At 43.5% G+C, this 18,372-nt stretch overlaps 1 protein-coding gene and 1 long non-coding RNA gene across 2 annotated transcripts in view; one reads left to right on the forward strand and one right to left on the reverse strand.

Moving 5' to 3' along the window:
- The window catches only part of LOC124259904, a 36,992-nt gene extending 27,252 nt beyond the window's left edge, over positions 1–9,740 (reverse strand). Inside the window, exon 1 of the mRNA XM_046694133.1 lies at positions 9,055–9,740. Within this exon, the coding sequence (XP_046550089.1) occupies positions 9,055–9,253 (199 nt within the window). The 5' untranslated portion in view covers positions 9,254–9,740. The remainder of the gene's footprint in view (positions 1–9,054) is intronic.
- On the forward strand, positions 1,542–14,715 carry LOC124259909. Its single transcript, XR_006893951.1, has 3 exons — positions 1,542–1,628; positions 14,539–14,543; positions 14,705–14,715. It is a non-coding gene; the product is annotated as an uncharacterized LOC124259909 (long non-coding RNA).
- The last annotated feature ends 3,657 nt before the right edge of the window (positions 14,716–18,372 follow it).

The following is an 18,372-nucleotide window of genomic DNA, read 5'->3' on the forward strand; positions in this document are numbered from 1 at the left end:
GATTCCTTGTTGTTGGATATATGCACCGAGGACGTGTACAAGGACATGGCAAAACACATACACCTGTACGACACCAGCGATTACCCCAAGGACCATGTCCTACACAGCACGACCAACAAAAAGGTCCTCGGCAAGATGAAGGACGAATGCGCGGGCACACCCATCGCTGAATACGTCAGCTTGAGGCCTAAGATGTACTCCATCTTGAAAGCTGACAAGGGTGAGATCCGAAAGGCAAAGGGGGTCAAGAAATACGTGGTGAAACAACACATCAAGCACGTCCTCTTCAAACAAGTTCTTTTCAAGAATAAGACGTTCAAACACCGAATGAATGCGTTGAGAAGCGACAAACGCAACATCTACGGCATCACCCTCAACAAGACGTCGCTGTCGCCCATGGACACCAAACGGTGGATCGCTGCCGACGGCGTCACGACTTATGCGTATGGGCACACGCTCATAAACCACTGAGTGGGAGTTTCTGAGGTGGCTGTACATTGAGTGACGAAATTGGCATATAATGGCGCTCTTAGTTGGCCTGTAACAGAGCCACAACCCCCCGGGGGAGTTTCTAAGGTGCATGGGCTGTACATCGAATGATGTCTCTCGAAATCGTTGAGGTGCATGGGCTGTACATCGAATGATGCCTCTCGAAATCGTTGAGGTGCATGGGCTGTACATCGAAAGATGTCTGCTCGAAATCGTTGAGGTGCATGGGCTGTACATTGAATGATGTCTCTGCTCGAAATCGTTGATTTATACTTGGAAGGCTGGGAGCGGAATTGGCATATAATAATGCTCTTAGTTGGCCTGTAACAGAACCACAAACCCCCTGGGGGGAGTTTCTAAGGTGCATGTCGGGGGTCTGGGATGTGCATCGAATGGTGTCTCTGCTCGTAATCGTTAATTTATACTTGGGGCTGGAAGCGGAATTGATATATAATGACGCTCTTAGTCGGGCTGTCACAGAATCCCCATTCTATGACCTGGGAACTGGTGGCTGCTTAGCATCCGGCACCGTCTGCGGCTTGTAGTCTACGGGGGACGTATTGCAGGCTGTTGATTCGTCCTCGTTCCCGCCCGGGGTTGCCCGAAACTCATGGTACCCTACAGATATTAAGGCTCCTATAGGGGTCTGGGATGTGCATCGAATGGTGTCTCTGCTCAAAATCGTTAATTTATACTTGGGGCTGGAAGCAGAATTGATATATAATGACGCTCTTAGTCGGCCTGTCACAGAATCCCCATTCTATATACTACTCTCTACCAATAGGAACTCAGATAGCTCATTTGGGGACGGTTGTCTCATCGCTGACGATGTTGCTCCTTTACCAGATCTCTGTCAAAAATAGGTAACTGGCAAATCGAATGTAACATATGTTAAATTTGGGATTACACTTTCTTAGTAAAGTACAAATTTTAGTACTTTTGTTGGGTTGAGTCCCATCCTAATCCGAGTTAAGAGGATATTACCCTACTTAAATTACATTCAAAATGTAATGCAAAAAGTATGATTTCGAAATTGTTCACTCTATAAACTGGTACACATCGCTCCATTCCTGAAAAATAATAGAGCGAGCAGACAAAGGAATTGCGTCACAAATGTAATTCAATTATGTTTCTGATGGGTTCCTGACCAAGGGGTCAACTGGCAGAAACTCCTTCGGCTAAGTAACTTTGAGACACTCCCATGGACAAAGTAGTTGGCTGTCATGAGAGGTGTGTAGATCGTGTCGTTTTTTAATGGTATCTTCAGAATGTGTCTCCTTCACAGAACCATACAGATAAGTGGATCCTTCCCCGAGTATTTCTTGGTGTTTCACTGGACGAACCGTGATGTCATTAAGTTCCATGAAAGGAACTCCAGTCAAGATATCCACATCTAAGTTCTCAACAAAAAGGCCTTCAAACTTGAATTCGCTACCATCTCTGACAATTGTGAACAGTCTGTATGGGGCCAAGCCTAGAAATTTGGCTGTGGATAGGCAAATCATATTCCCTGTGTCCCATCATTCAATAGTGATATTGGGTAGTCGAAGTCATTGACGGAGAGTGACCAACCTGTATATTCATTATAGTAGCTTGTTCTGAATATTCTTGGGTGCACTGATACCGGTCATAGATGTCCTCACAAACATCTGGCGGAATGAAGTGACAGTTATTATCTCGAAAATGTCTGAAAACCTTGGAGCCCGAGCTTTATATCTTCTCTCATGATTAGGTAGGAATGAACGCCCACTGAGGAACAGACAGACGTATAGTTTTATTTTTGTCTCGCTTGTTTGTACAACCAACCGCTCAGCGATTTATGACAGACACTAATACAATGTAAAAAATCTAAAATATGTATAATATATAATACATACATGTATATCATTTGTATGAAATATCCCGCCGTATAAGAGGTATGTTATTGCAGGCCCTGTCACTATCAAGGGTTAAAACGGCGTTGTTAAGTAAAGAATAAAACTAAACATTTGGAGACAGTATATCAAATCCCTCTAACTTATTACAACAAGACTTAAATAATTCAGCTCTAACTGAGGCATATAAAGGACAAAAGAGTAAAACATGCATTTCATCTTCTGTGGTGTTAAGACAACTAAAACAATATTTATGATTAAAATACAGATTCTCATAACGCCCTGTTTCAACCCTCAGAGGCGCTACCCCACACCTGAACTTAACAAGGGCGGCTCTAAGTGATAGGGTAGAGGACAAGTGAGGTAGCTCTCATCTTAGTACGACCATTTGAACTGTCTATAATGTCTAAGGTTGCTAAGACCTGTAGATGAACGATTGTGACGAAGATCAGCATTCAACTTCTCTCTCCAGTTCGATGTAAAAGATACACTTTCGACTGTTTTGGTTAATAGACGGCTTTCTAATGATTCACAGGCTGTTAAATGTCCCATTCCAGTGACTTCAAAATATTCTTTAACTCGAGTCCAGCACTTTCTGTTCATATTCTTCGACCATAAAAATACCCGTTTTTTCATCCGTCCTTTACTCATGTTGACTAACCATGCAATGTTCTGGTTACTGTTGTCCACTGTCTCACCACTTGGGGTCTCCAACCTGTCTCACCACTTGGGGTCTCCAACCTGTCTCACCACTTGGGGTCGCCAACCTGAGTCACCATTAACACTGTGGTTAGTCCCATTGACCATGAAGAATCTTAGAACTCTGTGAAGGGCGTTGACAGAGGAGGGTTCACTGGTTCCCCATATCCCTGCACCGTAGTGTAGTATCGGCCATACCATCGAGACGTAAAGCTTGGTGAAAACATTAAAAGGCATCCCTCCAAGGTGCTTGAATTTTGCGATGAGTAAGCCTAAGGCTCTATTTGCTGAATTTACTGCACACTTCACCATTGCGTTATAACTCAGATGTTCAGTTAGGATAATTCCCAGGTATTGGTATTGTGAACAAACGTCCAGTACCATTTCTCACAGCTTAAAGGTGATGTGTGTCTGTGGCACTGAAAGCCCCTGAAGTGGGTAACCTTTGATTTGTCCTTGTTAACTGACACCTTGTTCTTATGGCACCACTTTTGGAGGACAGATAACATAAAATTCAAGTCATTCTCTGATTCGGCAATTAAAACAAGGTCGTCGGCATAGGTGAGCGTGGAGATAACTTCTTTTCCGCCAGAACGCCTCTTCCCAATAGTATCTAAAGTTCATCAATGTAGACATTGAAAAGCAGAGATGAAAAGAGACATCCTTGTTTAAGTCCTTGGTTGACACCAGTCTTTGCCATGAACTCCGGTTGTATTTAGTTTCTTCCATAGTTCCCCTCTGTCAATCCAGTCATATTCTTTTGAAAGTCAATAAAAGCTGGAAACATGGGCATCCTACAAAGTTTCCTGTTTTCAATGATGGAAGTAAGCGTAGACACGTGGTCCATTGTAGATCGACCTTTCCTGAACCCTTTTTGAACATCATTTAAAATATGGTATTTTTCAGCCCAAGCTGAAAGTTTTGTGTCCAGTACAACACAATATAGCTTCTAGATAACAGGGGCAAGGGTCAGACCTCTGTAGCTCATAGGATCTTGTGGATCTGTACAAGATGATTTTGGGATAGGACATATGATACTTCTTGACCACATATCAGGTACACAGGAACTATCAAACACACATTGAAAAGTCTATGTAGAGCTTTTACCATTATTTCTCTTTTTAGTAACTAGTGACTGGGAATCGCATCAATTCCTGGCTCTTTACACTTCTTGACAGCGAGTTTTACCTCTTGTAAAGTTATGACTTCATTGAAGGTTTCATCTTCCAGATTCGTAGTCTCCTGAGCGACATCATCATCAACCACAGTTACGTCACCATTTAACGTGTTCCTGTACTCATCTCTCAACTTGTTCATGACAGCGTCCTTGTCCTTAATCACACTTCCATAATCGGACACTAACTCCCAAGGGATGATTTTCTGTTTCTCAGTACCCACTCCCACTTTCCCTATTGATTTCCAGAACTCTGGCTGATTTTCTTTACACATTTCCTCCAAGTCTCTGTGTATCTTACTTCTATACTGTCTCTTAGCACATTGTACACGTGTATCTGTCAAAATCTTTCCTGGCGTCCATGAAAGGAACTTTTAATCTTTTCTCCTCCAAACCGCTAGCTTTGCACCAAGTCTTTTCTGCTACGCACATAGCATTCCACTTTTCTGTTTCTGAGATGTCGGTACAACAGGCTTGTTTACATAATGCACACACTTTGGTGGTGATGGAATTGCGAAGTCTATACGGGCTGGTCCGTTTAAGGCTGATCTGTTGTCAAATTGTAATGGAGTAGAGTTCATAACTTTCACCTCCTCTGAAGAATGGACTTCACCTAGAAGAGACCCTAAGGCTTGGGATATTTCTGGTTTAAGGGAAGCAAGAGTATGGGATCTCAAGTCATTGTCATATCAGTGCTTCGTGAGGCGAGGCAGATCCTTATGCTAGGTTCCCACTCTCATACGATCCGTTAAGAAAGCCACGATAGGCCATTCGAGGCTGATCGTGAAACATCTCTGAAATTTTAGGTTTGGATACGATGTGATGTGAGTCGATACGTTCTGGTACGATTTGTTACGCATGGATGCGAAATTGGCACGATTGGTCAATTCAGATACGATCAAATACGTTGTGATAGGATTGTCCCGATCGATCCCGATTGGGTCGCGATCTTGTGCGTGCAGGTACGTCCCGATACGTTCATCGTGAACTGATGCACTCTGTTGCGATAAGAAACGATTGTGGTCGCGATCATGATGTCTTGCACGATCACGGTCGAGGGTGATCACGATTTGAGCTACAATTCGACCCCGATGGGTATACATACAGCCCAACTGACCATGGATTTCACTGGTTCTTGAACTTCTAGAGAGTGAACACTACAACCCAGAACCATTGTGATCTTTGTCTTGTCCACGATTGATTCGGATCACCACGATTTTGAAGTACGATTAGATGGGATATGTTGTGCTTTGTTACAATGCAATACGTTTTGATGCGATGTTCGCGGTTGACAATTAATCGTAGAAAACTTTTGAACCGTCCAAAATTTTTCTACGATCAACACAATTGCCACGACTGACCTCAAGATCCGATAAGATCTGATAAGGTCTGATAGGATCACCCCAAGTAGTCCGCGATTATAGCCACAATTTCAATCGTGGCGTGAATCGTGATAGTGTGAACATAGCATTAAGAATGGCTTGTAACCAGCTAAGAACAATGTAAATGTCGATTGATGGGGACATTTCCTCATCCTCTGTCACTTCTACACTATGATGGGCAATGCCACCATTATGAACCAAGAGGCTGTGCCAAACAAAGGCATTAAGTCGCTGGTATAAGTCCTCTGGGCGCTCATCCAGAAGAAGCTTTATGTGAAATCCAGGAAATGGGTTCCGGTAGGAAATGTAGGCAAATGGCTTGCCATATGCACTCAGTCGAAGAAGAGTTCTTGACGTTGTGGGTCTTGATATTAACAAGGTAATATGTTCCGAGAAACGATGTTCCACCAAAATGGAGGCAGTTGCCAAACAATGCCGAGACATACAATCAACATACAATTAGTCATACTGGTGGTAGTATTCTTTGAAGCGAGAGGACAGAATAAGATGAATAACGTAATAAGTCGTAATAGTATTTAATTCTGATGGTGGCAAAAATCCATATCTGGAATCCTTACACTTGATAAATTTCTGCGATTTGGGATATCATATTTGTGTTATATCATCAGCACTGACCAAAGTTGGTACCAGCAAGAAAATAACAACCACTTTTTTACAGCACATCTCAGTTTTGGTTCTGATGATAAAAAAAATTCAATTCAACAATAAAACATAAATTTATTTTAATTGTTTTTATTGGAGATAGAGGCACTGCATTTTTAGTGATGTAACCCCCTTTCCATGAGAAATAAAGGTTAAAGTGGATTTTTTCATAAAGATATTATTACCCCCTGTAATTTATGGAATCTTTCTCATGTATATAACTCCGGAAACTATCAGTTCCAAAAACATAACCATTTACACATACACTCTTTTAAGTCGTCTGTCAGAAGAAACAAATCTGTTCATGTCCTTAGCCTTTGCCTTGACAGCTAATACTATTGGCCAAGACACTGGCCTACCGTCTATGCACAGTTTGGTCCTGCTTGAACCTGTTTCACTTTGTATTTATGTGTCAAGTCAAATGTATCAAATTCTCCGAAATGATGCTCAAACCAGTTCTTTACCCAGTCAAATGCAGATGATAAAGCTATCACATTAAAATTCTGTGAACAGTTTTTAGAAACCGTACAGCAGATAAGTCCAACAAAGCTTCCTGTCCATAGGCCATGTAGTTTATAGTAGATAGGGAAATTACAGTAACGCCATTGAAGTCAAACATTAATGTAAAAAAACATCAATGTTATTCCAGACCTACTTGTCTTACTTGGTCCCAACATCCAGAATGATCATAGAAGAATATACACAAGGCGTGATCCAAGTCATGGTCAGCAAACACAGTTGTCAACCTCCAGGAGGATCCCTCCATGATGGCCCAGACCAAAGCTGTTCACTGGAGGGCTCAGATCTTGTATGATTGTTGGCTGCTAGAGGTTGCACTTCAGTGTTGACACGGTCTGAGACTGCGTGTACAGACGCTAACGCTAGCGACAGGGCTGTGTTGGCACTGGTATATAAGGTCCTGACAAGGAGTAGAGCTATAATAGTTCCTGGTCCTCTAAGCCAACTATTTCAGAGAGGGGTATTATGTGGACCTGGTGATTGAGTTGACAAGGAGATACTATCCCAGGACTGGACAAGAAGAACATGTCCGAGGTCGAAAGTGATCCATGTAACATCCCTTGCATGAAGCTTACTCTGCTGCTGTGACGAGCGCCAGAAAAAAAGTAATCCTGGCTGTAAGGTCCTCAAAGGATACATACTCAAGTGGTTCATAGAGCACTTAACGGAAGTCGCCTGAAACATATTTTGTTCCGAAGCTGCAGGGTGAAACGTGTTAGTTAGGTCCTTCAAATGAGTATCACAGATAATAGCGACAAGTCCCGGCACTAACGCAAAACAGTACCTAATGACAGTAGAGCCCAGTCTTTGAGGCTTGTCATACCAGCAGCTCCAGTAATCGAGGCGAAACAATATTGGAGGAAAGGTTAGCAGAGGCAACCACAGACAAAGGATGCTACGTTAATGAGCATAAGGCCCTGATATGTCCTCACAAGCAAGTGCACATCCTAGTTAATAATCGGCAGCTAGATGCAAAGTCGAACCAGAAGATCAGCAAAGACATCATCCAGAGACCAGAAGATGTTGGCAATCAACTGGCCAGATGGGAAAATCAATTCTCCTGAATCAGCAATTCTGTGCCCCACCTGAGGGGAGGCGTTTGCTCTAGTGAAGGAGATTTTAGATAGTCCACAAGATGGGGGGCATGTCTGCTGGAGTCAATGTTCTATCAGGGGATGATTCATCATAATATTAGACAGAATCTCGTAATCGTCAAAGTGGTAAGGATCATGACATGATGCATTCGTGACCAACTCGTGTTATTCCGGGACAAGCGGACTCGTGCCCCTCTGGAAGGATTTCTTATCGGCGCATGAACGTTAGAACTACTTTAAACAAGAATGATAACTCTATTCCTGTTTGATTCAATGGTACTTAATATCACCGAAGCACCCGTACATTGTATTGTTGTTTTTGCTTGACAACGACATTAGCATCTATGTCGAAACGTCGCCTTTCACAATACAATAACTTGTATATACATAAAAATTGTCATCATTCTTCATCAACTCAACTTCTAAAATGCCCATCAAAGAAGACACCTGTTCTTATAGTCGGTAGCCCTTTAACAAAACCACCACGTGACCAAGACAGAACTCATATTTACATTAAGTTTACTATCGCCTATCCATTGACCTGAAGTGATATTATGTAGTTTTTGACTGTGCACATTTAAGGAAATAGTCATTTGTTAAGTTTAGTTATCCCATATTAACAGGAATCCTCTCCTCTCCGGGGCAAACATTTGGGTAAACACACACTAGATTGTTTCCGTGGTTCTCTCAATATACCCTGCTGGATTACCATATAACATTTTACTGATCAATCAAACATCAACAGAAGGGAGAGGGTAAGGCTGACTGACTGACTGAGTTTGGTTTTATGCCGCTTTTAGCAATATTCCAGCAACATCACGGCGGGGGACACCAGAAATGGGCTTCACACATTGTGCCCATGTGGGGATTCGAACCCGGGTCTTCGGCGTGACGAGCCAACGCTTTAACCATTAGGCTACCCCACCGCCCCTGGAGAGGGTAAGGGAGGGAACCCTAATACAATAACTAGTACAGTCAGGATGCCCCGTGGAGAATGGGGGTAAAAGGTGAGGAGGGATTCTTTTTCCCAATGTATTCTCAGTTATGATGCTATTTTGGTCCACCCCTTAGTTCAAAGGACCCTACTAAATTGTCCTTAGTTTATTCGTACAGTGATAACCATTCTCTAGATCATGTGAATATGCCAGGTGGCGTCTCACCATGTGACAGGCTTCCTTTAGTTTCTTGTTCCCCAAGGGAGACGGAGACATTGGAAGCATTGGTCAAGTCCACCACCCGAGACACTGGACCACCTGAAACATCGTAAAAAGAGTTAACCACTGGGCTTATTATTGGCATAGGTGTCAAAACTCTTCTATAACCATAAGATTCATCTGATAAAATGTACATATAAAGCATCAACGGTTGAGAATTTAAAAAAAAATATTGGTTAAAATTCTATGAATGGATTACAGAAAATCAGTAATGACACCAGGTGTTTGCTAAAAGGTAAACATGTCCTCCTATACCTGTAGCACCTGCAGCTCACACAATTTGTATAGAGAGTAACAGTTTGCTGCCTGTTGCCTGACCCCACACAGTAGTGAGTATGGGTTTCTGTTCAAGTTATTCACAGCTGACATGAATGCACAATTTTCCACTTGCACATGCAAAACAGCATTGATATAAAGTTAATCTTTATCAGTTCATAGTCAACAAACAAAGATAAAACTAGTGTTCATAGAAGTACATTTCATAGAGGTATAATAAGGTGATAAATTGGCATATAAACTTGGCAAAAGTAGCAAAAGTCAAGCTTTGAGAAAAAAATACAAAGGTCCTTTCATACAAAACCCTAACATTAAATTATAGATTAATCATACAAAATAAAAGTAAACACATCAATAATCAAACGGCTTTATCATTTTGACTGAGTTTGGTTTTATGCCGCTTTAAGCAATATTCCAGCAACATCATGGCGGGGGACACCAGAAATGGGCGTCACACATTGTACCTATGTGGGGATTCGAACCCGGGTCTTCGGCGTGAGGAGCCAACGCTTTAACCATTAGGCTACCCCACCGCCCCGAACGACATCATGAAAAGTGAGGTACGCGGTACACGCGAGAGTTGGTGGTCTCACAAGACAAGACGAGTTTTTTGTTTTGTAAATATTTTATTGAAAAATATAGTTACAACTGGATTTAAAATTGACATTTTAATGCTTATATTTATGTACCCCAAGGAGGACTTCTTCTGAAAAAGAATCTTATGTTATGTGCAGAAAAAATTGCATCTTACCAATGAGCGAATTTAGGATTGAATTGTATTTTCAGATAAAACATCACTGGACATGATGATTTACCATGAAAAATGTATCTCCTTTTCATTTTGTTGTGAACGTTTGAGCATTTTGTTGCGGAAATAGCAATCAGCTGTGCACAGGTTGTGAAAATGCGTTTCAATTATTGATTGCATGTACATTATATTGTGTTGGAAATTGAATATTATCATGCATATGCCTGTTAACTTATTTTTGATATTACAATGTAATGCAGTGTTAACAACAAAAGACAAAGTGAATGCAACGCTCTGCATAAACATAATCATCAAAATGATTTTATCAATTACTGTGAGTTATTCTCCTTATACCGTGCTACTCCTATGTTATTTTCAAAGGTCAAATTAAGGTCAAACTTCATAAACATCATTTAAAGTCGAAGGTAACTGTTAGGCCCCTACTAACTATGATTATGCACAATATGAATCAGGCTCAGATCATTTTCAGTTGTACAATATTGCTGCCATAGCGGCCATGTTTGAATTCAGAATCTCAGGAATTTTCAGCAATCTTCAAAGACAATGTTGTTTGGGGCAATCACATGCCGTTGCAGTTTCATATGATTTATAGTTTCAAATGATGTGTATACAACATACAATAACAGTCATAAAAGGGTTATATGATGGGCTTTAGCATGAAGAAACATAACCCCCAAAATGTAATTTTCTGACTAAAATTGATATTTTATACTTATCCTGACGCATGCTTTTTTGCTTGCTCTCTTTCTCTTGCGAACGAACACTTGAATCTTCTTTTTGAAGCTCCCTTCATAAAAGCGGACGTAAAATCACTCACCACGAGTAGGCTCCCTTTCCTCAATTTTCCCGGGCTTTTCGAGGTCACATGACCCAGGCTTACTTTTCACTCTCTCCGTTCTGTTGAGCTCGACACCTGGACTAGCGGTGAAATCCAGAGTGCCATGAGGGAGGTTGGGAGGGCTTAACCTCATGAGTCAGGATAAGTATAAAATATCAATTTTAGTCAGAAAATTACATATTTTTCCTTATCCTGACTCATGCTTTTTTGCTTGTAGAATCCAACGGAAGTAGGTGGTGGGTCAAGCCGCCTCTGGATTCAACGGTTGGTCATTTACGTCCTGTATACCCCTGTGGGAACTTATGTACATATCCTTATTTTCCTTCCAGCTTTCGATTGAATAGTCTGGGGGTAGAGACCACAGCTTGTCAGATTTGTTCCAAACGTCTCGTGACTTCAGATGTGGTTTTCTGTATCTCCATAGTTTGATGCAGGCATCAAATGGATTATTGACCCATTCTTCATGTACAAGTAATTGCTTACAAGTACTAGGTCTTAGTCACTCATGCTATCTGTCTATAGACCTGCGCATGGACTTAAGCTCTTACTCTTGCAAGTGTGGGCTTTTTCAAGTCACGTGATAATAGGTGAGATAACTCTCAGCGCCTTTGTGGAACCGTCAATTGTTGTGCTACAACAAGCGGACCAAACTGGTGAATGCCTCGGACATCCTCGGTGGCGACGTCTCTGAGGTAGTGGTTGGCAAACACCGTGTCCGATTTCCAGAAACAACCTTCCATGATAGTGGTGATGGAGCAATTTCCATGTAGAGCTAGTGTACATGCTAGGGCTCTCACTTTATGGAGATTAGAGGCGTGTGGCGGTTCTAATCCGGCTGCTTTATAAGCTCTTAGGACGACTGCTCGCATCCAAATAGATATAGTTCTACGTGAGACTTCAGTCTGCGTCTCTGTAGATATAGGGATGAAATCGCGCTTGAATTTTCGTCTCTTCGTCTTAGATCTTTGTAGATATATTTTTAGTGCTCTGACCGGACATAAGGATAAATCCTGTGTATCCTGTGGTCCTAGGACCGTAGATAATGCTGGGATGTGAAATTGTCTGTCAGGCTGACCAGGCAGTTGATTCTTTGCTATAAAATCCCATCTCAGTCCTAAATGTGCGATGTCCTGGTGACTTGATTCAAACCGTGTTCATTCAAAGTCCAGAGCATGTATTTCCAACATTTGTGCTGCTGTTGCCAAGGCGATGAGGAATAGCGTCTTGAGAGTTAGCAACTCGAAAGATGTCCTGTCTAAGGGTTCATGGTCGTCACTTATGGGATGTTGCAAGACTACGTTGAGATCCCAAGCAGGCGCCTTGAATTTACGTTGTTGATCTTCCAACTTAAATGAGCGTAGTAGTGCCAGTATCTCTGGGACTTTAGTTAGTTTGATCCCCGTTTTCATGGTGATAACAGAACTAAGTGCCGCTAGATAAGTGGATAGCGTTGAGCATTTCAGATGTCTCGTCTGACGTAGATGACATAGGTATTCTGCCACTTGAGGATGAGTTGCCTTTATAGCTGTGAATCCTTTCCTTGTAGCGTAGATCTCAAATTTCCGCCATTTGTCATCGTACAGCGTACGAGTAGATCTGCGTAGTGCTAATGTTACTGCTTTCGCTGCCCTGGTAGAATAGCCTCTTTTCTTCAAACAAGTCGTGCTACGTTCCAAACGTGTAGTTGGAATACCGTGGGGTTGCCGTGCGCTTGTTTGGTGTGAGGATGGACGAGTAGATTCGGCCAGTCGGGCAGTTTCAGCGTTGGTTTTCCGTGGTCGTTAATGAGGACGGGGAACCAGGCTCTCACTGGCCAGTAAGGCGCGACCAAAATCAGTTGTAGTCTCCTCGTTTGGCTGATTTTCTGTAGCACTTGTGGTAGTAAAGTTGGGGTTGGAAACGTGGAAGGGTTGAGTCCTTCCCATGAGATGCTTAGGGCGTCTGTTGCCCAGGCTTGTGGATCAGGAATTGGTGAGACAAATGTTGGCAGCTGATTGTTGAATTTCGTCGCAAACAAGTCTATTGTTGGTGACGTTATTCCGCGTATGATGCATCGAAATGCCTCTGGATGTAGCATCCATTCCGTGGGGGATGGTTGTAGTGGTCGAGATAGAGCGTCTGCAATGACATTCTTGGATCCTGTAATGTGACATGCTTTTACGTGGATGTTCAGGTCGTCTACCACGTTGAACAGATGGAAGCAGAGTTGCAGTAGATTGCGAGGTCTTGTTGAGCCTTGTCTGTTGATGTAAAACGCTACTGTTGAGTTGTCCGTGTGGATCATCAGTTGTGCGTTCTTGAGGCCCCTGGACCAGTGGGTTAAGGCGTTGATTACTGCTTTCATCTCCAGCATGTTGATGTGTAGATTCCTTTCTTGACTCGACCATTTCCCTGCTGCCACTTCGTTGTCGAGGTGTGCACCCCTTCCTTGTAACGATGCATCTGCGTGGAGGAGCTTGTTGCAAACCGGCTCTCGTAAAATGTAATTTTCTGATTAAAATTGATATTTTATACTTATCCTGACGCATGCTCTTTTGCTTGCTCTCTTTCTCTTGCGAACGATAGTGATATCACTTGAATCCCTTTTTGAAGCTCCCTTCATAAAAGCGGACGTAAAATCACACACCACGAGTAGGCTCCCTTCCCATAGATTTCCCGGGCTCCGACATCACGTGGTCCCAGCTTACATGTCACTCTCTCCGTTCTAATGAGCCCGACACCTGAACTTACGGTGAAATCCAGAGTGCCATGAGGGGAGGTTGGGAGGGCTTAACATCATGAGTCAGGATAAGTATAAAATATCAATTTTAATCAGAAAATAACATATTTTTCCTTATCCTGACTCATGCTCTTTTGCTTGTAGAATCCAACGGTAAAGGTGGTGGGTCAAGCCGCCTCTGGATTCAACGGTTGGTGATTTATGTCTTGTGTACCCCCGTGGGAACTTTATATGGTACATATCCTTTTTCCTTCCAGCTTGATATTCCCGTACGTGAGACTTCAGTCTGCGTCTTCGTAGATAGAGGGATGAAAAGGCGCTTAAATTTTCGTCTCCTCGTCTTTGACTTTTGTAGATATACTTCCAATGCTCTGACAGTGCATAAGGATAGGTTCTGTGTATCCTGTGGGGCCAGGACTGTAGATAATGCTGGGATGTGTAACTATCTGTCAGGTTGATCGGGCAGTTGATTATTCACTATGAAGCCCCATCTCAGTCCTAAGTATACTATGTAATGATGACTTGATTCGAAGCATGTTCGTTCAAAGTCCAGAGCATGAATTTCTGACATCCGTATCATTGTTGCTAAGGTAATCAGTAAGAGAGTTTTATGTGTTAAAAAACTCAAGGATGTCCGGTCTAAAAGGTACATAGGCGTCACTGGTGAGATGCTGCACAACTACATTGAGATCTCAAATAGGAGCCTTGAAGTTCCTTTGTTGTTCTTCCAACTTGAAGGAACACAGTAGTGCCAGTAACTCTGGTACTGTGGTCCGTTTGATTCCCGTTTCATGGTGATAACAATGCTGAGGGCCGTTGGATATGTAGAAAGCGTTGAACCTTTCAAATGCATCGTCTGTCATAGATGACATACGTATTCCGCCCTTAGAGGATGAGTTGCTGTCACCGCCGTGAAGCCTTTCCTTAATGCATAACGTTAAAATTCCTGCTATTTGTGATCATATAAGTTGCAAGTTGACCTGCGTAGAGCTAGTGTCACTGCTTTCGCTGCTCAGGCGGGATACCCTCTTTTCTTCAAACAAGTTGTGATACGCTCCAGGCGTGTAGCTGGAACACTTTGGGGTTCCCATGAACTTGTTTGGTGTGAGGATGGACGAGTAGAGTCGGCCACTCTGGTAGTGTTAAAGTTGGACTGCCGAGTTCATTATGAAGACGGGAGACCAGACCCTCTGCTGTCCAATAGGGCACTACCAAATGAGTTGCAGTTACTTCGTCTGCCTGATTTTCTGTAGCACTTGTGGTAGCAATGCTGGGGGTGGAAACGCGTAAGCGTTTATTCCTTCCCAAGTGATGCTTAAAGCGTCTGTTGCCCCAGCTTGTGGATCGGGAAACGACAAGACGAATGGTGTTAACTGTTTGTTCCAAACAGGTGTATCCCCGGAGATCCTATCGTCTGTAAGATGCATGGGAATGCTTCTGGATGTAACATCCATTCTATCGGGGATTGTTGTAATGGACGAGATAGTGCGTCTGCTATGACATTCATGCCTGGAATGTGGCATGCCTTTATGTAGATGTTCAGGTCGTCTATGATACTGAACAGATGAAAGCTGGGATCTAGAAGATTAGTTAATCTTGTTGATCCTGCCTCTTGTTGTAGAAGGCTACTTGTGGAGTTGTCCGTATGGATCGCCAGCCGTGCATTCTTTAGTACATTGGATCAATGTAGTAAGGCTTTGATTACTGCTTTTATTTCTAGCATGTTGGTGTGCAGACTCAGTTACTCGACCAATTCCCCATTGCCACTCCGTTGTCGAAGTGAGCACCCCATCCTTGAAGTGATGCATCGACGTAGAGATGATTGTTGTAATCTGACTCTAATAAGTAGGTTCCTCCGCAGACATTCTAATTCCGATTCCACCATAGTAGATATGGTTTCAGTCGATTCGGTAACCCAAAGTGTTCCAGATTGTCGAGATGGGCCGAGTAGATTCTGCCCCTCTTGTAGTGGTAACGGAGAGAGTATTGTTCTCTGATGAGTGAGGGGTGGGGGGACCACAGCTTCTCAGATTGTTCCAAACATCTCGTGACTTAAGGTGTGGTTTTTCCTGTAGCTCCATCTTTTGATGCTGGCATCAAGTGGAGCATTGACCCTTCTCCGTGTACGAGTAAGTCCTTACAAGTACCAGGTCTAATCACTCATGCTAGCCTGTCCTAGACGTGCACATGGACTTAAGCTCTTACTCTCTCGAGTGTAGGCTTCCTCAAGTCACGTGATAAAGGGATGAGATTCATCTCAGCGCCTTTGTGAAATCGTCAATTGTTGTGCTACAACAAGTGGACCAAACTGGTGAATGCCGGCGATGTCCTCTGTAGCAATGTCTCTGAGGTAGTGATTGGCAAACACTCCATAATTGTAGAGATGGAGTAATTTCCATGTAGAGCGAGTGTAGATGCAAAGGCTCTAACTTCATGTGGATTGGAGGCTCGTGGAATGACGGCTCTCATCCAGATTGTTTGAGATACACTGTATTGTATCTTGAGCCAATGATCCTCTGGGACGACAGTGTGATTCTAAGGTGTGATGAGTCATATTCGCAGAAATTGAAGATCCTGCTTTGGTTCCAACTCCGATTGGAGATTACTAGCCATCTACTGCAATAATGTCCTACGTTGTAGGTAAGTGGCTCTAGAAACCCTTGCCATGTCCGTAATGGAAGTGGAGAGACGATCGAGTCTGGAGTCATGGCTTGAAGCTTGTCTCATCAATCTTCCTGTGATATGTAATGAAGATATTGTCACCATAATCCCAACATTTTGCAGCGATGATCTTCTCTGGATCAGCAAATCTATGATGTACTGGGACTGCCATCGATGTAAGTCTATTTATAGTCGACTGGCTGCCACGAGCAGAAATCACCTAACGCTTGTCGCTGCAAGTCCCCAGATAATCCATATAATTTCTGCTGACAGGGGAAGACCTCTATGATCCGTGAAGACGGTCAAACCACGTTATACCCTGCTAGCTGGACTGTAAATGGAGTCTTTCCCACGTTGAAAAAGTTGTTTACAACTGTACACGACTTCCTGGCAGGTGACTGACCGAGTTCTGCGAAGGGTGTGTCTCTCATGGACCAATCAGATTCCAGATGTGAGTTTGTGCGCAGGGCGTGTGACGTCTCTGGTGTTGCAGGTAGATGATTCCTGTAGAATCTTGTGCAGTCGATGATTTCTTCGTCAACACTCAGCTTTGTCCGTAGCGTCTCCGTTCAGTGTGCCGAAGTTATACGAGTGAACACGTGTATAGATGGCTGTAGTGGGAGCGCGTGAAAACTTCGCAGCTTGGTATCGATGTAACTAGACTGTACCCCTGTCTGTTGAGACTGTATTCTTCAACTGTAGAATCTAGTTGTAATGTCCAGGTGCGATATCTTATTATCTTTCACCTTGAAAGATTTATTACAGGATTAATTGATGATCTCAACCCCTGATGATATCATGAAGGACTTCGTATAATGAAGGGAAAATCTGCTAATGTTGAACGGCGTACATTTTCGTGAAAGCTGTATGAAGATCTGTGCGGCAATCTGTGAGGAGACCTGTGTGGCAACCTGCGTGGGGACCTGCATGACGATCTGCGTGGCGACCGTGTGAAGATCTGCATGAAGATATCTGCGATGACTGTGTCTGTGGAGATCTGTAGGGTGATCGTCCTCTGCATTGAGCTTTGTCCAGGGACCTGCGCGCAGGTGAGGGGCTGGCATCGGAGTCTCGGGATGTCGCCTTGCATCCTTGTAGAGGTGAGTGCCTGCGTGCATGGTCCTGACGATCCCGGGTCTGACGGCGCCGATGAGATGGATGAACTCCGTTGTCGTCTGCGTGCAGGTGCACTGTCCTTCTGCGTTGATGATGACATTGTAGAAGTTCGTCTAGGTCCTTCGTGCCAGTGTTCTCCGTCTCGTAGTGGTCCCTCAGAGGTGTGCGTCAAGGTGTCATCTGGTCCTTTGTGCAGGGTTGATTTCGATGATGTTGTCGTCCGGGAGTGTTGTTCCATCAGCTGCATCATCTGTTGAGTAACTGTTGCATGAAGGCCCCTGGGTCGAAGGTCTACGCTGATAAGGTCTGCGGTGCCGTCACATCAGGGATGACTGTTGTCTGCGCTGGCATAGGGCCCTCAGTCCATGTCTACGTTGGAGTTGCCAACGTCGTAGTAGTAGCTGACGTCTTTCTGCTGATTAGGGCAACCTCTGGGATGAAGATCGGAGGGTGGTCAACACGTCTGCTTCGAAGTCGCATCTGAGGCTTTGGATGAACATCTGCCTCGTGTCTGCGTTGATATGAAGCCATCAGTCCGTATCTGCGTTGATAAGGCTGCTGACTTCGTAGTAGAAGAAGATCTCTTCTTGCTGATTACTGCAACCTCTGGTATTTATGGATCGGGGATCGTCACATTACGGTCTACATTTCTGTCCGGGTGACGACCTCAGCAGCAAATCTTTCTTCGGCGTAGATGACGACCTGATTTTCTTTAGTCTGCTAAGAGGGCCATCCGGTGATCTATGGACCTCTTCTTGAGCTGGGGTAAAGCCAACTGCATGCCGCATCGCCCCGCTACGTCCATTGGCGAAACACTAAAAATACAATGAACTCTAGCAATAGTGGTTAAATGAACGGTTAGCAATGCAACTGAAATCCAGCGAT

The sequence above is a fragment of the Haliotis rubra genome, unplaced genomic scaffold (assembly GCF_003918875.1).
Source record: "Haliotis rubra isolate DU_JTF1 unplaced genomic scaffold, ASM391887v1 Scf741, whole genome shotgun sequence".
In the NCBI taxonomy this organism is placed as follows: domain Eukaryota; kingdom Metazoa; phylum Mollusca; class Gastropoda; order Lepetellida; family Haliotidae; genus Haliotis; species Haliotis rubra.